We start from the raw sequence: 23,430 nt of genomic DNA, 5'->3' as shown, positions 1-23,430 counted from the left end.
TCTCAGTGAGGTTGAAAAGATGTATATATTAATATGATAACAATTAAGTCATTGTTTTTAGTTTTATTGAGGAAATGACAAAATACCCTTTATTCCCATACCCATTACATGGTACATGTGTAATTCGAACAACAACAAAGCATGCTCCCTGCCACTTTTCTTTTTAAACAGCTGAGGGATGGTTTCTGATGGGACAGTTGAACTAAGCTCATGAGGTTATAAGTTATATTCTTTATATATATATATATATAAATAATTCATTTAAAATGAAACAAATGTATGTACCAATTACAGATTGCCCCTTTAAGCATAAAAGCATAAATACTAGGTTAATAATAGTCTTCGTACACCAAAGCCAAATTTGTTATACTGTAGTTCATAGGATTACGAGTGGTAATTGATTTACATTAACACGGAGGCAACAGTATGTTATGTCTAACTGGCTCATTATGTCTCTGTTCCCTGGCAGAGTTTCAATGCTCCTCCACATTCTAAGATGAAGTTATGGAAAGGTGCCACTTTTGCCTTCATGCTCTGTGGTGCAGCACTGTCCATCCTCATCACTAAAAACATGGTTACGATTGGACCAATAAGACTTAAACAAAGGATCAAAGCTCAACAGTCATCTCCATCAACATCATCATCATCATCACCATTGAAACCACCATCATTAGCAATGACAAGGGAAATATCATTATCTTCATCATCTTCACAATCACCACAATCATCATCATCGTCCAAGACGATGGGTGGGCTCCACAGAAGAGTGCGGACGGCAGACGACATCAGCTCTCTCCTCTCCGAATGTAAGATAAACTGTTTTTGTCTCCCTTAGCAACCAGGCGGCTTCAGATGAAGTGCCGTATAAAAGGGTTGTCAGGTCTCTGACAGCTGGCTTACTACCTCTCTCTACAGTCGCCATGTTGTTTATAGAACATGTCTTTATTCTTCCCAATAAACCACAGTCACTTAACACCTCACTGGCTTGCCGAGAGGGTAGTTTAGAAATACAAGAATTGTGTGGTACTTAAAGTGCCCTGAACATGGTGGAGATTAAAAATAATATTCTGGTTTAATGTGTTAATTCCCTTGAAGCAGCACCTGCCAGAAGGAACATGTTGGATCTCACGATTCCTCTTCATATGTTGTTGATAGGTCCTTGAGTTTCCAAATATTCTTAATTCTCTGGAACATGATTCATAGACCTGTTCATGTGTAAGCAGCACAATCATCAGGAAGCACAGTCCACTGTACCTGATTGTTTTGTTCTCTCCTTTCCCAGTCTCCCACCTTCTCCAGAGCTTCTCAGATGGGGAGCTGAAGCAGGTTATTGGGACTCTGATGGACAGAAATATCCAAAAGGAGCGTCTGGAAGAGAGCCAGGAGAGCCAGGAGAGCCAGGAGAGCCAGACCAAGAGGACTAAGAGGGCCAAGAGGAGACTAAAGCCCTGCGCTCTGCGTGAGGTGCAGGTCACGGTGAGCGAGCTGGGCCTGGGCTACGTCAGTGACGAGACACTGGTGTTCAGGTACTGCAGCGGCAAATGCACCATGCGCAGACGCAACTACGACATCACCCTAGAACACTTGAGGAGGACGGGGGTCATCAGGAAGGGGAGGAAAAAGAAGGTACGGTACACTCCGTGCTGCCGGCCAATCACGTACGAGAAAGATATCTCCTTCCTGGACAACAACGCCAGATACCACACGTTACAGGAAGTGTCTGCAAGGCAGTGTGGTTGTGCTTGAGCTGGTGGCGTTGGTTGGAGCCACAAGACTTTCCTTCAGCGAAGGACAACAACCGCCTCCACTCACATGCCTGCTACTGAGACTAAGTCCCCATGGATAGGAGACGAGGTGGAGGATTAAAGGGAACAGGTTCAGGCCTGCACACCCACAGTACGTATGTGCTGTATGTCGACCTGGTTAGAGGCAGACTTTGCACCACCCGTGTTATGGCCACATGGAAAAGGTTGGCACGCAATCACCTGGACACTTAAAAACTATTGTGTTTGTGTGGTGAGGCAAAGAGAAACACATCTGTGATTAAGATGATCTGGTGAGACTTACTCGTATACCTGTGTAGTAACATTGTGGTTATTGTAGTAACAACTTTGTTTTCATATGAATGGTAATAAAACTGACAATTGTTGTTATTACACAAGTGTATTACGGTGCTACTACACAGGTATAGAAGCAAGCGAATGTCAAGTGTTCATTTGAATACAAAACATGATGGCACTCTGGATTTGTTTTCAGGCTTGATACCCACTTTTGTATGTTATGTATAGATGATCAACTAGGAAAATCTCCCTCACATGGGAACACTATCAAACAACTTTCTTTCGTCCATCATTTACTAAGAAAACCAAATTAAAAAAATATCACAACATTTCACCGTATCTACTCTGACATTTTGAGATATTATTAGGGATATTCATCAAATAGTATTCCAACAAATTCCATTTGAGCCATTTTATCAACTCAGACCTTCACAAAATGACTTTAACACACAGAAATGTTATCAATCATCCTCTGCAATTACTTTCCTCAAAGCATTGCCAAAACTATTTCAACTAGAGACCACAATCCATTTACAGAATCAACTTGATCATACTTTGGAATGATTACATTTCTGCTAACAGGTGTTTTAATTCTCTGGTCTCTTCGGCATCGAAGTGCTGACATATAATGTGAACAAATACTAATGATGATACTTCTTGTGCTCCAAAAATGCATCATTACATGTATTTTTCTTGTATGGTCATCATTCCTTTTCAACGCAAACTCACTGCAACAATTCCGTAGTGTTACAGTTGGCTTATTCTGCAGTAAGCACTGTGGTTACACTCAACAGGAATGATGCAGTGCATCTCTGTTATGGATAATGTGTATTTATTGTAAATTATGGTTTGCATATTTATTTAGAGACAGCTTATCCATTGAGCAATTGTGCCAAAAAATGTTTTATCTTATAACTGTTGAATAAACATTACCCATTTCCCAGGGTTTGTTGGTCGTCATTCTGCCTCTCTCTGTACACAGTTTGGTCTCTGTCATTATGTGACTTCAACTGATCATAAAAAAATACAAACAAATACAAAAATAATAACCTTAGTACCCATACAGGTCACCCGGATACCAGATTTTTCTTTTTAACATCCTTATATTTCCACTGTTATGGCATATCCAGATGTGACTCCATCCATCCTTATTATAACAATTATTCTAACAAGCATCAGGCCTACAGTCATTGTCAATGGGCCTACAACAGGGCCTACAGCCTACAGTATGACTGACTGATCCAATCAAACTATCACTACTACGATGGATTTGAAATCGCACTAGTGGAACCAAAAATAACTGAGACCATCTGTCTAGATAGAGGTGCGTCCATGCATCTGCAGGTCCACGGTGAGCGTGCCTCTTAGGGTGACTGAGGGGTGAGAGACAGACACATTTGCACCAAAAATCTAGCACACAGCAGCTTACACATTTCAGTTTACACAGAGACAAAGGTCATTTAAGTCATCATATAGAAATACAGAACATCATATTCAATAACGACTTCATTAGGCACTAGGTGATCAAAAGCAATTAAAGCAAGGACGACCTTTTAGGATGTATGGTCCAACAGCACAATGCCTCACCTACTCATAGTTATCCACAAGAGGCACTGGTCTCTAGTAACTTTCTCGTAGTATTGTGAAAAGAAGAGTAAGGGGCGTGATACAGCCTGCTCTACCGACACTAACGCGCAATCTGCAAACGCAACAGGTGAGAGACCACTAGATCAAACTTTTTCTCCTCTGCAAGCGCGTCTTGCGACGTCAGTCTTTAGGCTATTGACACATTCGATATTATTGTTTTCTTATCAAAAAAAGATTTACTTTTTCTCAACATTTCCGGTGTAGGCTTTGAGAAATGAGCCCTTGTTGTGTGTTGTCTGGGCAACTAGGATTAAACTATGCATCGAAATTATTTTTGCCTTATAAACAGCATTAAACGAAAGAAAAAAATAGGTGAAATACCTAAGATATGCAGGCCTGATACAATATGAAAGTGTATATTTCCTTCTGTTTCCTTATGTATTTGCTTCCTTCTGTTTCCTTATGTATTTTGCTATCAAGTAAGCTACCCAGCTTCCATGGATACCGTTTATTGCAGGTCACTAGGGACGGGTCTCTTCTTTTTCTCCTTGCCAACGTAATTTGTTTGATTTCACTTCCAGTATTACAGCCCCACTACCTAACTCTAAGCATCGAGTAAGCAGATTCTGTATTTTGTTGTACTGTATCTGTGCTGCGTTTCCAGGAGACATGGCCAATACTCAAGAACCACTGGAGGGACTGAGACAGCAATGTCTGGCCAGAGGATCTGCTGGGATAAAAGGATTGGCAAGGCAAGTAGAACCAATCAAAGGACAAAACAAACCATTTAGAATCCTTTATTTATCTTCCAGTTACGTTCATTCTGACACACAAGGGAAAATTCTGACAAAATACAGTAAGTGGACAAATACAGTGTTCATGGTAAATAGGTATGGTTGGTATATGGCTTTTCTTCCCGCCCTTCCCTAAAAGGACCTTCCGTATCATGGATGATGACGGCAGCAAGTCCCTGGACATGCAGGAGTTTCTGAAAGGACTTGACACTTATGGTGTGACCCTGAACAGGGACGAGGCACAGCAGATCTTCGTACTTTTAGACAGGGATGGTAGTGGCACCATCGACTTCAATGAGTTTCTGGAGAATCTGAGGGTTGGTAGAGTGACTATTAAATTAACCACAATTTAACAATTACTAAATCTTGATAATCAGTATGTATGTGTTAATGCATTATGTAGGCATCATGATCATGTTAATCATTACAACTGGACATCCTTATATTAGTTACCTGATAGTGGTTTTCAAATACATGATTAAGTTTAACAGTGTGCTGATACGTTTCCATTAGCCTCCTATGTCCAGCTGCAGGAAGCAGGTGATTTCCGAGGCCTTTAAGAAGTTGGACAGGACAGGGGACGGAGTGGTGACTGTGGAGGACTTGAGGGGCGTGTACAACGGCACAAAACACCCCAAATACAAGAGTGGCCAGTGGACTGAGGAACAGGTGTTCCTCTCCTTCCTGGACAGTTTCGATTCCCCCAATGACAAAGATGGCAAGGTATACTTGTAATTTACTAAAATGACCTTTTTAAGGCATCAGGTTTCAGCAGGCAGAGTGTTTAATTTACATAGAGTTGACAAAAAGGGCTTTTGCACACCTGTATGCTCTATTCGACAAGTGTGTAGGAAAAGCGTGCCTCTTAGGGTGTAGAGTAACAGGAGTAGAAAAAAAGAGGCTCACACCGTCTCTGCTCGTGAGTGTAATAAGTTGTAATATGAGCAACGTTTCAGCCAGAGACCTTCTTGAGGCAATAGAGTTAAATTGAATTACATAGAGTTAAAATTACCTAGAGAGGGTAGTGTTAGCCCTCCCCCTCGCCATGTTATATATATATACCATTTAGCTGATGCTTTTATCCAAAGCGACTTATATTGCAGTGAGTGCATACATTTCAGTATATATGGTCCCAGCGAGAATCAAACCAACAACCTAAGCATTGTTAGCGCCATGCTCTACCAACTGAGCCACAGAGTGCCCCCTGGTCCATTCTGTTGCCTGTTCTTGATCAAGCTGACAGTTCCATATCCCTCTCCTGCAGGTGACGAAGGAGGAGTTCATAAACTACTACAGTGGAGTGAGTGCCTCCATTGACGAGGATGCGTACTTTGCAACCATGATGCGGAATGCCTGGAAGCTGTAGATATGAGCCCTTACCAACGGGCACTAAGGGCTTCTCTTCTACTTATCTCTTGCACTAAACTGCTATACATATAGAGCAAATTATCATTTAGAATCTGAAAACGTTTCACATTGATTATGAAAGTAAAATAGTGAAATGTTTTCAGCTTGAATGTAACACTTTTTAATCCAGTGCCACGCCCTGTTCTGCATTCAAGCCAGCTGAATGACTATAAACGTTTACTTTTGAAGAAATTAGTTTTTTGGCCTGTATGATTTTATTTAGCTGAGATATCTCTCTCATGGTGAATACATTATACATATTTTCTCTAGTTTGCCTAAACTCTCCCATGTGCCTCAGTTGATCACTCCTTCAGTGTTGTACCTGTGTGTGCCTCCATAAGTCATCACACCATCCATACCAAAGTAATGAATTGAGAATCACCAGACCTAAAACATCTGTTACCCCATATTTCTCTCCAGCATTCCTCATGCTTTTTCCTAGGCCTCTAGTGCCCCCTGGTGTACACTGCACACATAACTCAACTTGACACTACACTGTCTGAAATGACTGAAACAAGGGATTTGATAATAATTGTATTGACTGTTTTCCTACTGGTACATTGTAATATTGTTGCCGTTAAGAAAGTTCCTATGTCAGATTTTTCCACAGAGCTGACAGAAACAGTTATATATTCATCATTTAATTGCATATGCTTGACAGTACTTGAATACAGAATTCCATGACAAGAAACACAAGTCATTCCAAAATGTTTTATTTTGTAAAGAGGGGGAGACATTGAAGGAGTTGAGAAACATGGTGCTCTACTAAATGATAATATATTCAAATTTACATCATGACATTCAAGGGTAGTACAGTTGTCTGAATGCACTCAAAATGTCCACACACAAAATAAATCTTCATTCCAACTTGTTTTCTAAATGAAATGAAAATGGATAAAACGTTCATATAATATTATGAAATAAAAAAATACGGTATCAACACAATATAAACCCTCAAGATGTTGGGGAAATAAAATCCATTACATGCAGAATGTCGACTGATTTTGAGTTAATTTCTTGAGAAACATAAAACGAACAAAAATATCCCATCAAGATCAATGACTATTAACACAAAGTCAGTTAAATTTAGAGAAACATTGAGGCGAATCCTTGTTGCGCCCATTGGTTATCCTTGGTGTATTAACCCACAGGAAGAGAGCCGTGGTGGTTTTAGTCTTTATTTATTACTTTATTATGTACTAGGTCAATAGGAAATAAACCGCTATCATTGAGGACTGAGTGATGCTGGCTAGCCAATACAAACAGTGCATATGTGTTAGATGCCTAATGAAAATGATGAACCAAAAATAAATTACATTTCCAGAAACTACTCAAGAAATGGAGACTGAATGGGGGTAAGGGATGGTGATGGTGGTGGGGGTTTGGGCGGGGGGGGGGGGGGGGGGGGGGGGCATGTTCAAATAGATGTACATACAATTGACCGGATGACTAGTCAATATACGGTGACAGGAAGAGCCCCTCTGGAGGTGTGGGTCCCAGAGGTATGGTAGTAGAGAGTGAGTAAAAAGGTCCCAAAGTAGAAACTGCAGTCTATGTGCCATACCATAAAATGTAGAGGAAAAACACCCTCACACTCATCAATATGATGAGCAGCCAAGTCCCAAACCAAAGCTATGAAGTCTTTTATTTTTGCAGTCGAAAAAACAAAATTAATCGAAAAACAAAAATAAAACACAAACGGAGAGGAAAAAAAATGTTTTGCAACTCCAGATTTGACGTTGAATGCAGAGAAAAAATGAACTGCACGAGTTGTTGGGTGAGACACTCCGGCACAGGGGGTTTTAATTCCTGGAGCTAGACTTCTAATATCCAAAAGTACTGGTCTGAAGGACCCATGTTGGTCAGGGGTGTCCATAGAGACGCCTGCAGCAAAACGCCAAGAGAACAGCATCCCAGCAGGCAGTCCTAAAGGGTGCCGCTATGTGCTCCCCGCCGCTTGGGCCTCTCCTCCCTCTGAGTTACCTGTCGGCGTGAGAAAGAGGGACACACTTAAGAAAAGGCACCTGGACAGTGAGCTGTGAAATACATCAGAATATTCTAAAACCCAGACACAGTATTGTTGGGCATTAGCTATCTCAAGGTCCTCAGTTGGTAGAGCATGGCGCTAACAACGCTTAGGTTGTGGGTTTGATTCCTGCTGGGACCATATACACTGAAATGTATGCACTCACTGCAATGTAAGTCGCTTTGGATAAAAGCGTCAGCTAAATGCCATACATATAATGTATTAGACGCATGGTGGAACACACACAGTTTCCCCACTGAGACTGACCTGCAGCAGGAGTGGAGGCTGTGTTGGCGACCTCATCCTCGTCACTGTCCTCCTCGTTGGACTGGGGCACGTCAGCGCCAGGCATGGCTGCAGCCGGGGTCTCGGGCTCCTGGTCCGCCCTGCTCTTCAGAGCCAGGATACGATGGTGCAGCGCCGCAGCCAGCTGACCTGTGTCCTTCGAACTGGCCTGGAGGACACGGGGACAAACACACACACACACACTGATCACACACACCAGCCACATCTACCAACGCCATCAGCCAACTGAGGTGTTTAGACGGACGAATACAATGTGCTTTGCTATCCATAAAGACGCAATCTGCTTTCAACTTGAGTCACACACTGGTCCGTTAACTACGGAGGGGAGTCTTTCGTTGACGGATGACAGATGACGTGTCCAGTTGTCGTTTTTTAATGAACAGAAGTCCGTTTAGAGGATTAAAAAAAGTGTTATTTGAGTTGCTAGGCTGCTTCAAATTCCACGGTTCGAATCAGATAGCAACTTCATACTTTTACTTTATTATGTTCTGACGGAATAGTGTGGCCGGGGGCATGAGGCTTAATCCATTGTGTGTGCGCCTTTCCAAATAGATAAGATTACAGATTTGAACGTAATGTGACGAGGGCTAGCTATTAGAATAATTCTGTAATAATGATGCTGTACCGATATTAGAAAGACTTTGACCCCCTGGTCCTCTGTGTCCAAGGCAGTGATGCGGACGCTCTTCTCGCCGGCCTTGTCCACCTGCATCTGAGGCCACAGCTTGGTGTTGAGGATCAACCGCAGGCTGCCCTGGGTCCTCATCACTGGACAAACACAACCAGATAAGTCTCAAGCTTCATCAGCTTCAAAACAGAGGTGAACACGTTCAAACAGGAATTGACATTTCTGTATCCATTAGCACAACACAAACCCATGAACTGAACGGTTTTAAAACATTTACGTTATTCCATTTACGCCAGTAAAGAACACTCAGGGTCAGGTCTTTTTTCCTAAGCTGGACCTCTATTGGTCACCGTTAACCAACCACTCGTGTGTTCAAGTGAGTCTGGGTACCTAGACGAGACTGCAGCATTCCGTCATCTGTCGACGTCATGTCGTTGAGTCTCAGCAGACCTCGACCTCTCTCTATCCACGACTGTGCGGCCTTGTCAAACACAAACAACTTGCATTGTATCTGAGGAGACAGAAGACGAGCCATGACACTTCTTGCTGAATTTTCCACATTCATTACAGATCCTCGTACACTTGTACCTCATGAGGAGCCACAGAGACTAAATCGCCAACCTGTAAAACATTGCTTTCTGATTCCTCCCCGGTTTTAACGTCTACTTTCTCTAAGATGCACTTCTTGGCTGTGGCTTTGGTGTACGCTGCTGCAGACTCCTCCAGAGACTCCATCACGCTGTTCACTGCAATGAAACACAACACGCCAGTGTGAGGACAGGCCAGAGGGTTTAGCACTTGGCCGTGGTGGGGATGGAGAAGCCATTCATTCAGACGAAAAAAAACGTAACGATTGCAAAGAGATAGGGGAAGCCCGTAAAAAATGCCATCATTGATTGCAGATGTGGCCGGTAAGCCCCACACAACAACCAGTGCTTTAATAGGACTCATCCTTCTTCCCCTGCTTGTATACATGCTGGGTGGGATGGAATGGGGGGTAGTGTGAGGTGGGTTTTTCTTACCCTTCTCCGGGGTGTTCTCCTGGGAGGAGGGTTCAGACACGGGGGCAGCTGGCGCCTCTTTACTCTCCTCCACTGACGACTCACCGCCCTTAGGGGGACTCTGCAAAGCACAGCAAAATCAAGCATGCAGCATCCCTATCTGGGTTCCAGTAAGGTCTTGTTTCATGTCATTTCAATGGCATGTGGCCCTAAGCCAAAGAGACTGCTAAGCAAACGATCTACTCACCAGTACTCGCTCAGACATATTCTGTCCAAAGACAAATTTCGCTCCTGTGTCAGTATTGTTTGTGGCATTCTTTGTGGCATTCTTTGAACTGGAAAGGCCAAAATAACACAGATTAGTCAGAGTAGATTCGTAGAGCAGGCAGATTGTTTGCCAGAGAAAAGGTCTGAGAGCAGTCATGTACAATCCTACTCTGCGGACACATTACCTGGGGGTGCTGATGTACTGTAAGAAATAATTAGTGCCCTCTTTCTGAGAATCTTTCGACTTGCCATCTTTACTGTTCTCTTTCACCTAGGGGGAGAAAAACAAATATTTGAAAATAAATAGTGTAGTAATTCACTTGGGCTAAGAGACATTGAAAACAACTCAAATATTAACTAGACTGTACTTATCATTGATAACCTATAACAACTACTTTTATTTACTATATTACAAATTAAACAGAGCCACAATACTCTTGAAAAATGTGAAGTGACCGGTAAAGAAAATCTAAGGGGGAAAAAAAAATCTTCTACCTTTGCTCTGTCTTTGATATTTTGCCCAAATACAAATGAGGACTCTGCAGAAGAATCATTCTCTCCACTCTCCTCTTTCTTTCCACTTGCATCATCCTCCTCCATTTCATGTTTCTACAGGAGACAAATATAAAAAGGCATTATAAAAAACTATACAACAACTAAAGGATTATAGCAGTCTTGGAATAATGACATTCCAAACAGACCCAATGTTCTAAAGCCATTTCCCTAACATAGTTATAATGTAGTCAACATAGACAACAAATGTACTTTAAGCACTCTACAGAAAGAGCCCGGTTACAATACGCCCTGCTAAAAGCAATAGCTTACTAATCCTACCGATATGAAACACATGAGCGCCCAGTCCCTGTCTGGTGTTGGCTAACATTCCCTACTCCTCACCGGTGACTTGGCTGGGCCATCTGAGTGCTCCGTGTTGTTCAGAAAGATGGATTGTCCCTCTGATGTCCCATCTGACGACTTTTTCACTCCGTTGGTCCCACAGCTGGAGTCTACAATTATACAGATGGAGGGAGAGAGAGGGACAAACAGAGGGTGAGTACATGTGTGTGTGTGTGTGTGTGTGTGTGTGTGTGTGTGTGTGTGTGTGTGTCGTGAGTAGGACAGCGGCGTGACTTCAGTGTTTACTCACTGGACTGGGTCTTGGCAGGAGGGGCCTGGAGCAATGCTGGCCTCAGAACACTTCGCTGCTGCTCCTTGGGTTTCTGACTTGGGACACCTGGAAGAGAATCTGCTAATGGATTGGATCTGACTTGGATATCTTTAAAACCACTTCATAGCTCAAGAGGTCCAGAGTACAGTAATCCATCCATGTCAAAAATCCATCTACATTTATCAATAAACATATTGTCCTTGTCTTTTCTATTTCAATACAACCATTTCAATACAAGACAGAAACACAGACTGCACTGCATAACAACACACACACACACACACACCCACCTGAACTAGGTGCCTGCCCATGGATAAGAGTTGGTGGTTTTAGACGAAATCCCACAGGCTTCTCTTCTGGTGAGGTGAAAACACGAAATGTAGAGTACGAGTTGTTAAGAGAGATCCCTAAAGACAGAGATCCCTTTTCTGTTTGTTTTAATAGGTCTCGCTCTCCTTCAGGAAATGGACTTGGCCTGCCTTCCGCACCTCCGTAACCCCGGGGCACGTTACCATGGCAACCCCGATGAACCCAGAGTTGCACTGCTGTCCCTGTACCCTGTAGCATACCACAGATGCTTCAAAAGGCCATACTGTAATCCAGTTCCCTACCTGAGCACTTTACTTGGCCGGGCTGTGCTGGCTGCTTCATTTGTGTATTAAGAAAGATGGAAGTTAAAAAAATAAACACTACTCACATAATTGGAGGCCTACTTGCAGCACATCCACACATCTCTGTAATAAACAGAGCTACTTTTCCAATGCAGAGTCATTATTTGAGGGATGCCATATCAATCACTGATGAGGTAACTGTGACATTCCTCTGAGGAAGTTGCTTTTGAGGAAAAAAAAAGCTTCTAGCATTGTGACTGCCGATAGCCCCTGGTCCTACCATAGATTACTTTATCTTACGATGACTGATGGATAGATGATTCACTTACTTCACTACTAAGTCGCTTTGGATAAAGGCGTCTGCTAAATGCCATAAATGTAAATGTAAAATGTAAATGTCTTGCATATAAGCCATAGTGAGACTCGAAGACTCAGTGAGTGAAACCAATCGCAGTTTACAAGTCTCACCTGGCTCCGAGTCAGAATTTCCAGTTGGAGACTGGCAGAAACTTGAAGGCATGAAGACATTGTTCTTCGGAACTGCAGAGAAAAAGAGGGAGGCATTAAGCACATCGCACACGAGAGGAGCAGAAACGCCATACGAAACCACACAAACAGAAACAGGGAAAGGCTTCTCTGATTGAGTCCGAAATCAAAGATTTGCTTCATTACCAGAATGTGAGGGTGGGAAAAGTGTTAACGATGAGGTCCTCTCCCTTTTCACTGGAGGACAATAACCACCCTCGTCTTTGTCTGAATCTGAGAAAAAGAAGAAAAAAAAAGACTTTTAGTTCAGTTGGTCAATACTTTATGAAATAGGGGCAGTTTAAAAATGCGTACATTGAGCCCCAACCTCTGAAATGTAATTTCAATTGTTTCAGCCAAGTAAGCTAATTGACGTATAAGAACATCAACTTATAGACAACGCCGCTAAGGAATAAAACGTACCTTCTCCATCTTCCGCACTCGATCCATCAGCCGACCGCTAGAACACAAAGCACTGGGTGAACCGTGTATCCCTCTCAGTCTTAAAAGTTACAGCGTGGGTCAAATGATGAAGTGTTGTAAGTGGACAAAACAGAATACGGGCCGGCTTACCTTCTGTGCTTTATCTTTTTGGAAAACAAAGACTGGTGGCGCTATGGCAGGCTTATCTGTTCGGGAAGAAAAAGGGAAACACGCATTACAAAGGTTGGCGAGTAATCCGACTGAAATCCATCAACGACATCTGTTGGTTACATCATCTTCACAGCTTCGCTTCTGTGGACTTAAATGTGGTGTTTAACACAGGCACCTCCTCATCCTTCTGCATCACACTCTCAGCGGTGCAGTCTCTTTTCTAAGCCACTCTTGTCTTAAGACACAATGAATGAGTAACCTATGATGAGCGTAGACAAACCATTAAGCCTTTCAGAGGTATGCAGAAATACCTAAAACCAGGGGGACAAACAAAATCATCCAATTTTACACGTTTCCATTACATTTCCCAAAATCTGGGTCCACCACAGTTCACCAACACACATCATCCGAGTTCAGATATCTCTCTGAATAGGAGCCAGCTGGCCATGTTACAAACTCAGTGAATAAACAACTGTGACCAGCGGAAGCAGGCTAAACTCGTTTCCCCCTTAAAAACAGGCCATGAATAACGTCTAATCAAGGTTCAGACAACAAACAAGCTGGCTTAAAATAGAAGGAACATTTCATAACATTGAAAGAATCATCCAGAACAAATTAGGCATTTTGAGGCTAAGATGAATTCCCGTGTAGGGCTACAGTACAACGGTAAACAACACTGACCGTTGGTTTAACTCATCATGTAGGCAACAATGATTTGGATTTGGTAATAAACATTAGCACATGATCAAGCTCACCCCCCCCCCCTATCGAGACAGTATTTATAGCTGTATTACAACAACTGTTGTCATAACAAGCAGTAGCTAGTGGACTAGCTAAATTAGCTAGGAACTCATGGATATTACAAAAGACACTACAAGCGAGTTACTTAAACACAGATACGTACCTTCAACGGTTACGAAACACTGCCTTCACTACGTAGCTAGCTCTCTCTAATGTGTGTAGTTGCCAGTAAAATAATGTGGTGACTGATGAGCCAATACTAGCTAATCCACACGACAGTTTGCTCGCTAGTTTAACTGGCTAGGTAACGTTAGCCATCGGCTAGACCTAGAGAGTGAATGGTTACCTCGCTAGCTAAGCTAACCAAGTTAACACTGACTCCACAATAGCCTCGGTTGGCTGTTTAGCTTTGACAGGTGGCTAGCTAATCAATGTTGGACATTAGTTGGGCTAGCTAATGTGTTAGCCATCTACTTTTCAATGACGTCGAATTGAAAAAGGGAATGTGGTTTTGACAAGAGTGATAGCTAGCTCACTGCTAGGGTGTCCATCAACGTTAGCGACAGACAGCGAACTAGTGAGGAGCATTGGAGGGAAATGTTCAAGTGCGTCTGTCAAAGCTCACAGTATTAGCTCAAACAAATGCAGTGTGGATATCAAGCGACATTTGCTTTGGCAAAGTGCAAACTATGCCTAGCTTACTGTGGCTACTGTAACTAGCTAGCCCCCAAAATCTCTCTTCATCCCCGCCTAAACAGAGCAGTCTGCTAAATTGGCTAACTCCTCCTCCTCCTGTCGCTGGCTACCGTACCGGGGATCAGAAAAGCCTTGCGAAAGCCCGTGGTTTTCTTTCGTATGCAACCGGACCGAAACCAAATTGAGCGCTACACTTCTCTGAAGAGGCTGCGAAACACCGTTTTTTGTTTGACAATTCTGAAATGATACTTCAGTGGTTACGTTGATAACCCCAATAGTCTTTGTTTTGTTTCCTCGCACGGTCACTACTCACCTTCGTTTGCCAAGTCCGCCATTTTACTTTGCTCACACCCACAAGCCACCGCGCATGAAATAAAAGTCCAGCAGGCTGAAACAAAGCTTTCAGGAATACAGTTTACAGTAAAATCTCAAAAATTGCATACCACTGTGGTATGTCCTATGAACTATTATGCTTTTTCTTTTATTGGTGATTCTAAAAGTGTTCAGTCTTACCCACATAGGCACAACTATTTCATCTTTTGGATATTGCACACTCATGTTCATCATCAGATCTGCAGAGAACATTCATACAGTGTGCTTACTTGACCACATGGCAAATACTTTGGACTCTTGTCAAGAGAAAACAGCCAGTCAAAATCAGCATTTTTACCTAACACCAACAGGCTTATACCTCAACACATGCATTGATTTTGATCACACCTATCCAATCCAGTGCCATGCCATTTCAAATCTTGAAAATGGCATGGCACTGGGATGTGTCCAGAGAGATGGAGGGATTTATTTGGGACCAACAGGGGCACCATCCAGGTCTAAGGCCTACTTATCTTACATCCACCACTAGATGGGGTAGTGTACAAGGTAATTCATCATCATCTTAAAATATATTACAAGACAAGAGAATTCTGTTCTGACAATGGTCCAATAAGCACATGTCAGACCACCTTGTATCAAGTAGCCTAGTGCTACATTTCTAGAACTCCCTTTTACTCACTTCACCTGTGTGTTTACAAAATGCAAATTTATCTCATACAATAACAGATCAAAACTATCTTGTTAGTGCCAGAGTGGTACCATGCACCCTTCTTCCTTTGGTCTTTGAAAGTCTTCGTTCCCAGAAGATACTATTTGGGAGTGAGACTCTCCTCATCAGACTTCCAAAGAAATCCAAAATCCAAAATCCACCTGCAAGATGACCTAATTCCTATGATAAGGGATGGGACCACCCTCCTTCATTTACTTTCAATAGCTGCAGAGGCACCAAACTCTTAAGTTGACCTTTTCCCTGACCCTTCATACACTAACATTATTTCAGTTCCTGAAGGCTAATGGAATGTAATTGGAGGTAACTTTGCTTTTACAATGAATAGAACAAACCACATAAAAGCTCTTTTATTTCACAATTCAGGAGAGAATCACAGTTCAACATTTCCCCAAGGCAAAGCCCAAGCCACAGCATGTTCATACACTACTCAACTGCTTAACACATCCATCAAAGCCCAAAACGGAAGATGAAAGTTTCCTGGGCTGTATGCTGTAAACAATGGATCATTCTGATCCTATTACAACCTCCACAGCCTATGTCTTCACCTCAAACATATTTTGCATGAATCTTTCCCATACATGAACTGATGATGTGACTGAAGTATTCTTAACAGGCATGTAAGCTCTGTTCAATTTGTTTGTGTGTCCATCATCTTTTGTAATGGAAATTTATTTTCTGGTCTTACCCCCATTCATTTCCAGCAAACAATTTGCCAGGCTGTGCACCAACGAGCAAAGCATTCATATTCACAGAGACTCCTTTGATATTTCACCTCACCACGCCACCGCTATTATGTAATTTACTTTTTAAAATGGGGATCTTTTTCCCTCTCCCAAAACAAGAAAGAATCACCTCAAGAACACACAACAACTGCTGAACACTGATAGGCAAGTTGAACAACACAGCAGTTCATCAACAACAATCAAAATATATATTTAAGTTACATCCAATTTACAAATGGTTGGATACAACTCTAATTAATTGTTGATCTGTATCAGTGGCTTTTCCATATTTCATTCTGTATTGCATTGTCTTGGAGTGTCAATCATGACTTGCATGACAGCGCTTTCTAAATACATATGTCAGTGAATGAACTCACCAAGACTTTTCTATGCCAAAATAATGTTCTCTTAAATACTGATTAATGGCTTTACAGGTATCGCTTTTTCTCAAATGCATTCAAAATGACGACAACTATGAAGAGCTAAAATAACATATCACATTGTCTACTGGAATGTTGAAGGTGAGATACATCTATTTCATGCAACCTGAATCCAAGTTCTGTTGGCGGTGGACCATCACCTTTTAGAAGTCTTGACAAATATGTCTGCTATTGTAAAAGTTCAATGTCATTAATCTATCAGGATCAGTGAACGTGCAATCATTACCAGGAAACAGAGCAACTCATGCCAACTTTATGTCCTTTTTGTTTTTTTTGTAGTTTTTTTGTAGTTGTTGTTCCTAAAAGACTGCCATAACTTTGTCATATGAAAAAAGCAACTAACAATACGATACAATCGATAGAAGAGTGTCCAGAATTTCCCAGAGGTCTGAATCACTATGTGAATAAATCAGATCAGATTAGATTCATACCTATTGTTTGATACATAGAACTTCTTGGCATTACAGCTTACTCCCACATTCTGTGTGGCAACAGAGAGAGGAAATTCTATGTTTTGTTAAACAGTGTGAGATTGTAGTCAATTGTAGTAACCAGATCCAAAAACAGGAGACCTCTGATGAGAGCAATACCCTGTAGGCAGCAAAGACTAAAACAGGCCCCTGAGATGCCCCTGAGATCATTGGGCAGTGATGTGATGGATGTGAAAGTGACGGAGCAGTGAACAACGCTATCAGATGTCCACTCAGAGCTGCCACATTCCCATTAATAATAACTGTTTCTAGGCTGTGTAAACCAATGGAAACAGCTCTCAAGTAGAAACAGGAGCCAAGAAGCTAAACACAGAGGAGAACATGATTTAACAACAATGCTGACCGAGGGTCCTTAATATATGAGCGCGCTGCAGCTGTCAGAACATGATATAGCCAAAGGGGGAAATGGTTTCCCACCGTTTATCTCGTATATTTCATGTATGAACTAAATGTTGTTGCTCTATCATACGGACTCAGCTCTCTAGAAGTTGATTGTGTTGAGTTTAGAGGAGGATGTGTTAACTCGAGAGAACATTGTTGACTTGTGTTGTGATGCTGGTATGCTGCTCAAAGCCTTCTAGCAAACACTTAAAAAAAAACACATAAAAACCCTAATTCACCCTACAGAGCCAGACAGGTTACACATCCACCGTGGTTGCTGCAACAGTGCTGTAAAGGACAATGTGAAAGGAAAATATTCAAGCCAGTACAGCATGGTTTCCTTCCTGTATTCTTCCCAGGTTTAGAATGTAGCCACTTGATTTTACAATGGAGAGTTCCTCAGGCCATATTGATAACACTGAGACAGGATATGTAATGTGTTTTTATGACCAGATTATTGTTGCTGTATAACACATGGAGTATAACTCCTGAAATGGTCCGGTCAATGTGAAATCTCTTCCTTATTCATTTTTTTGCATCTGCCATTACTAAGTAAGTCTAGGTATGTTGCTATGGGCCAACTAAGTGCTTGATTTGATTTTGTCTCACTGGACCATGAGAGGTCATGGTAAATGAGATCAGGTGAAGCTAACATGAGCCGACACAGCCTCCCAGCTAACCAAAAGTGTAAGAGAAGACACTCTCATATTACCATAATTTTACTGGAATAATAACAAGAAGAAAAAGAAGAAGAAGAAGAAGAAGAAGAAGGAGAAGAAGAACAATAACAATAACAATAACAATAACAATAACAATTATAATTATAATGTATTACATTGATAAAGTGCTTTTAATTATACAACAATAATCTCAAAGTGGATAAAATGAATGATAAAATAAATAATAATAAAAACAAAAGCAAAACAAATACACTCACCGAGCGCTTTTGTTGTGGGGAATGTTTTCTTGGCACACTTTGGGCCCGTTAATACCAATCAGTCATCGCTTGAATGCCACAGCCTATGTGAGTATTGTTGCTGACCGTGTGCATCCCTTCATGGCCACAATTTACCCATCTTCTAATGGCTACTTCCAGCATGATAATGCACCATGTCACAAAGCAAAAGTCGTCTCAAACTGGTTTCATGACAGTGAGTTCAGTGTTCTTCAGTGGCCTTCCCAGTCACCGGATCTGAATCCAATAGAACACCTTTGGGATGTGGTAGAACGGGAGAGTCACAGCTTGAAAGTGCACCTGAAAAATCTGCAGGAATTGCGTGATACAATCATGTCATCATGGACCAGAATCTCAAAGGAATGTTTCCAACATCTTGTGGAATCAATACCACGAAGAATTGAGGCTGTTTTGAGAGCAAAGGGAGGCCCTACCCAGTATTAGTATAGTGTTCTAATAAAGGGAGGCCCTACCCAGTATTAGTATAGTGTTCCTAATAAAGTGTTCAATAAGTGTATATAAAACCATATCATCAAATGTTATTGTAAAACATGTCCGTGTGCTTATTCCAGTGGAATATGCACATGCAGTTCCAACTCAGTATACTGTTTTCACTGTTAGTATACTGTACTCCCCATTGAACTGTATTTTCTCAAGTAATGTAATAACCTGTTATAGTCGTAGTACAATGGTGTGTACACTTTCTGAACTAGGGTTAGAAAAACATACTATTCCACTGTAACAGCTGATCCACAGCCTCAGTGACCATCCCTATTAGGCAACTTGACAATTCAAAAAGCAAAGCCAAGGCTCTCTGTATGTCAGGTTTCAACAGCTGCGTTTGTGTGGATGTTTTATCCCTAAAAATGTTGAAGCATCCAAGTTTCAGTCTCATATTTCATCCTTGTTTGTAGTGTGTTATATAAGACCATGGGTTTTGTGAATAATGCATTTTTTAGGGCATTATTTTTAGGATTATTTCTAACAAAGCAATTTGAAGACATCAATCATACATGCAAATATTGTGTATGTCAAAAACTTGAATTGAACTTGAATTAATTATTTAATGGGGCAATGTTCCTTTCAGTTCATTGGATGGCTTTTCTGCTTTAAAGAAAAGTAAAATGTGTGTGTGGGGGATTTAAACAATAATTGTATTCACAATGACTAACCTATGTCTAAATTGTCAGCCAAAGATCTGGTATACAGTATGGTGAGCACCAAGTTGCAATGGTTGACCTTACTCCTCAACACACTAATTACTTAATCACTTAACACGTTCTGGGCCCCAATTTGCATGTGCTCTGCTGAGCACTATTTGCTGAATCAAATTGGGACCCAATGTATTGCTTAGTATCGTTTCATTTTTAGTATCGATGTTATCTTTTATTGTAGCAGTGGGTGAGGGAGGGGGGAGAGGTAGGTGGGTAGATTTAGCAAGAACACAAAACTGCTTTTCTCGAAAACTCTGTGGACATAGTGTCAAGTCAAAGTAATTATATGCCAAACCCAAATAAAGTTGGACTTGAATCAAAGATTTAAAAAAAAAAAAATGTAGGTGCTCAGGTGCAAAGGTGTGTGGTGGGCGTATTCAGGTAATGTGATCACAGGCAGAGCCATATAAGAGTGCCTCCCCTTCACACTCTAACAGAAACAAGGACACAGCTGAGAAGACAACATAAGGACATCATATACTACAGAATTATGTGAGTAGTCCTGATAGCTGTTTGAAACTGAACTTTATGATGATACCCTGAACAAATGTAAGGATTATTTCTAACAAAGCAATTTGAAGACATCAATCATACATGCAAATATTGTTGCATTCTTTTTAGGGGATGTTGAATGTTATAGCATGTTTTACAGTATAGTGTTACCAGGGAAACACATCAATGGTTCAGTTTAAATGTATCTTTCAGCTAGCAGATATTTAGTGCCTAGTGGAATATTGTGAATTCAGAAAAGGCTGTAACAATTAGGATGAATTTCCTGAATAATGATCTTTATAACTGAACTGAAAAAACATTAAGTTTACTATATTTGAAGAGCAATCAAAATAACACCTATTGGGAAATGTCTATCAACATTAGAACACTAATGTTTCAGTATTAGTATTCTTAAACATAATGTAGCTGCAACAACAAAGCATAGTAAGGAGGTAAACTCCCTACTTGCAAGCAACGGTCAGCCCCCAAACCCCTGCCCGATCACCCCGCTCTTCCACCACGCCTGGCACCGCCGCCTCTACATGGATGCAGCAGTCGCGCTACTCGGTCATGGCTTTTCACTGTCCTGGCACCCCTCTGGTGGAACGAGCTTCCCACTGCTGTCATGACTACAGAGTCACTACCTATCTTCCGCCGTAGATTGAAGACCCATCTTAACTGTCCCCCCTCTAAAGACCACTACCCTCCTGTACAGTTTCTCTACTGTAAATAAACATTTGTGCAAGGTTCAAAGTTTGTGAGTTAATAGAGGACAGCGCAGGATTATTGGTGGAATACTCTGCACAGACTGATAAGGTTTATGGTGTGTACTCAATTTGATTTACTCCTTTACTACTTTGCAGAACCACGACAGATTGAGCCATGCGGTTCAGCGCACTCTTCTTCCTCCTCATCCTGACCTGTCTCTATCTCACCCTGGCACAAGGTAAGCCAGTATAAATACATTTCAATGTGCCGGTCATGGGTTGATTGTCACAAAAGTAGTATTATTATACAGAGAAAGCTACAAGCACTGGTGATCCTCACTCCAGGTCAATGGAACAGCCAAAACACCAGTGTAATGAAATATAAACCTCCTACTCCGCCCTATGTGCAATTTTGTTTGTACATGATAGCATTGTTTGTATTTGATATGATTTATTTGCTTTATTTAATACAGTATAAGTCGGAAACATCGGCCATAGGTCAAAGACTTTCAACCATACCCAGCCTATGTGCTGTTTTGCAGTTTTGCAGAGAGTCTGATTATCAAATCCCACTGTGTGGCTAAGATAGAGATATTGAAGTCTGACTGTCCCTCTGGCCTCAGGGTCCTATGAGGACTGCTGTATGAAGTATGTCAAAGGGGTCAGGAATAGCATCAAGAAGATGGTGAAGAGCTACAGGAGGCAGGAGACAGACGGAAGCTGCAACATCCCTGCAATAGTGTAAGTCCAGCAAATACACACAACAGAGATACAACAGTCCTTGGTGCAGTGGAGACTGGTGGATCTCATGAAATGGAATGAGGAATGATACCATTCCTCATTCCATTCCATGCATTACAATGAGCCCGTCCTCCGAGTTCTACCTCCACCAGCCTCCCCTGCCTTTCTGGTACAGAAAATGGCAACAGCCAAGGAGCTGTTGAGGGACAACAATATACATCTTCCTAACCTGTGTATGATATATAAACCTCTAGTGTTGAATTGAGTTGTTGAATTCAGAGTATGAGAGCCATCCAACTCCTGACACTGACTATACACAGTGGAGGTTCATACGTTTACTCATTACATTAGTATGTAATGTATGTAAATAGTATGTAATCTATTACTCATTACATTAGTAATGAGTAATAGATTACATAGGTGTTGATCTAACTTTCCTTTTCTATCACTTCCTCATTAGGTTCACTATGAGGAGAGGACGGTTGTTCTGTGCTGACCCGAAGGAAAAGTGGGTTACGGACCTGATGCAAAATGTTGATTTCAAAAAGAAAATCAAAAAGGTGATTGACCATTAGACCGACTTCTCCCGAAACAGTTATTAAAACAAAATCAAGAACATCATGCTTGAACAGATTTCTTTCTTTTACAGCACAACAGAAAGTCACAGAGAGGCTGAGGGCAAGAGCTCTACCCTGCTGGGGACTTTCTATGCTACAGTAGATCCATTCATAACCTGGACTGACCAGTCTTACTCTGCATCAATATGTATTTTATAATGTCTTGTCACTGGGAATTTTGATGAAGGTGGCAATCTTTCATTTATGCTTTAACTACTGCACAGTAATAATTGGATAAATATTGGATAAAGGCGTCTGCTAAATGCCATCAATGTAATGTAATGTAGTGAGTTGGAAGGCATCTGGTACTTCCCCAGGATGATGCATACATGCGGGTGCTGTTTAGAGCTGCAGTACCTGGCAGTCTGTATATTGTAATACCAAAGCCAGCCATTCAGTAGGTGCATTTTGGGTGAAGGGATACCTGACTGTGTCTGCGCACACGTTGTCTGCAGCAAATCCTAAAATGTTGAGTTACCTTGTATAAAATGAATGGCGAACCATCTGGCACAGTAACTACAGCATGCATTTCCTCATGTTTTATTGATGAAGTAAACACAGAGAATGCAGCACATTTCGATTGTTTCACTGCTTACAAACAATGTATTACATTGTATTCCCCATTTCAAACAAATCAGGTAAAATCTCTTCAAATGTTCTTTATCAAATACATTACTGAAGACAGTGTAGTAGGGAATAAGACAACATAATCCATGTATTTTGTATGAAGTGCCAAGAAAATGTAATCTCATTCGACTGACACAAGTTGAAGCCCTGTATAGAGCAATAAGCACAGCAATAAGCACAGGATGTTTTTGAATGCCAATGTTGCTTCTTGCTCAAAACATTGAATGATTTGAAAGTTAATTCAGTACCAACACCTTCAAAATTAAATGTCTTTGTATATGTTTTTTCTTTGAATGTTTTTGTTACATAAAGCCTAGTTGTTCTTTTTGTAAAATCCACCCCCCACACACAAAAAAATAAATACACATTCAACATTTGTTTTCACCAAAAAAGATGAATAAAATTGCTTACAACCTTTCTCTGCAGTGTTTGAAGTTAATGACAACTATGAGACAAAAAAAAATTACATTTTTTTTTTATTGGGTTACAAGCAAGCCTATGCATAATAATAATAATAATAATAATAATAAGCATAAACATAAGCATAAGCATAAGCATAAGCATAATTA

At 41.2% G+C, this 23,430-nt stretch overlaps 4 protein-coding genes across 5 annotated transcripts; 3 read left to right on the top strand and 1 right to left on the bottom strand.

Moving 5' to 3' along the window:
* Positions 1–472: 472 nt before the first annotated feature.
* On the top strand, positions 473–1,746 carry LOC310819205 (uncharacterized protein; the record flags this gene model as incomplete). The annotated part of the gene is made up of 2 exons (XM_083690449.1): positions 473–806; positions 1,283–1,746. Exons 1-2 carry the CDS (start codon positions 497–499, stop codon positions 1,744–1,746), a joined length of 774 nt encoding a protein of 257 aa, XP_083546575.1. The 5' UTR covers positions 473–496.
* Positions 1,747–3,715: 1,969 nt separating this feature from the next.
* Positions 3,716–7,410, top strand: capsla (calcyphosine-like a). The gene is made up of 5 exons (XM_083690099.1): positions 3,716–3,774; positions 4,312–4,399; positions 4,581–4,758; positions 4,955–5,164; positions 5,706–7,410. The coding sequence occupies exons 2-5, from the start codon at positions 4,317–4,319 to the stop codon at positions 5,805–5,807; spliced, it is 573 nt and encodes a 190-aa protein (XP_083546225.1). The 5' UTR covers positions 3,716–3,774; positions 4,312–4,316; the 3' UTR covers positions 5,808–7,410.
* Positions 7,411–7,566: 156 nt separating this feature from the next.
* ranbp3b (RAN binding protein 3b) lies at positions 7,567–14,773 on the bottom strand (the record flags this gene model as incomplete). Of its 2 annotated transcripts, none has more annotated exons than XM_083690098.1 (17): positions 7,567–7,831; positions 8,142–8,328; positions 8,806–8,948; positions 9,199–9,319; positions 9,430–9,554; positions 9,831–9,930; positions 10,057–10,144; positions 10,262–10,347; positions 10,572–10,685; positions 10,974–11,083; positions 11,224–11,322; positions 11,535–11,600; positions 12,324–12,395; positions 12,528–12,614; positions 12,804–12,840; positions 12,954–13,009; positions 14,725–14,773. In XM_083690098.1, 17 exons carry the CDS (start codon positions 14,744–14,746, stop codon positions 7,788–7,790), a joined length of 1,557 nt encoding a protein of 518 aa, XP_083546224.1. In that variant the 3' UTR covers positions 7,567–7,787. The 2 variants fall into 2 exon arrangements, with proteins under 2 accessions (XP_083546224.1, XP_083546223.1); XM_083690097.1 differs by having other exon boundaries at positions 11,224–11,310; positions 14,725–14,746.
* A 5,344-nt stretch (positions 14,774–20,117) lies between these two features.
* ccl25a (chemokine (C-C motif) ligand 25a) lies at positions 20,118–23,222 on the top strand. Its single transcript, XM_083690649.1, has 5 exons — positions 20,118–20,169; positions 21,033–21,115; positions 21,500–21,617; positions 22,078–22,177; positions 22,267–23,222. Exons 2-5 carry the CDS (start codon positions 21,052–21,054, stop codon positions 22,291–22,293), a joined length of 309 nt encoding a protein of 102 aa, XP_083546775.1. The 5' UTR covers positions 20,118–20,169; positions 21,033–21,051; the 3' UTR covers positions 22,294–23,222.
* Positions 23,223–23,430: the final 208 nt, after the last annotated feature.

This window comes from Argentina silus (assembly GCF_951799395.1).
Source record: "Argentina silus genome assembly, chromosome: 18".
Lineage (NCBI taxonomy): Eukaryota > Metazoa > Chordata > Actinopteri > Argentiniformes > Argentinidae > Argentina > Argentina silus.
The sequence above is the reverse complement of the archived record's forward strand: the minus strand, read 5'-3'. Positions and strand labels throughout refer to the sequence as shown.

Coding starts and splice junctions, on each gene's coding strand:
- ccl25a (XM_083690649.1), top strand. CDS start 21,052: ATGCGGTTCAGCGCACTCTTCTTCCTCCTCATCCTGACCTGTCTCTAT. Junction 21,116..21,499: donor CTATCTCACCCTGGCACAAG/GTAAGCCAGTAT, acceptor CTCTGGCCTCAG/GGTCCTATGAGGACTGCTGT. Junction 22,178..22,266: donor TCAAAAAGAAAATCAAAAAG/GTGATTGACCAT, acceptor TTTCTTTTACAG/CACAACAGAAAGTCACAGAG.
- capsla (XM_083690099.1), top strand. CDS start 4,317: ATGGCCAATACTCAAGAACCACTGGAGGGACTGAGACAGCAATGTCTG. Junction 4,400..4,580: donor GGGATAAAAGGATTGGCAAG/GCAAGTAGAACC, acceptor CTTCCCTAAAAG/GACCTTCCGTATCATGGATG. Junction 5,165..5,705: donor CCAATGACAAAGATGGCAAG/GTATACTTGTAA, acceptor CCTCTCCTGCAG/GTGACGAAGGAGGAGTTCAT.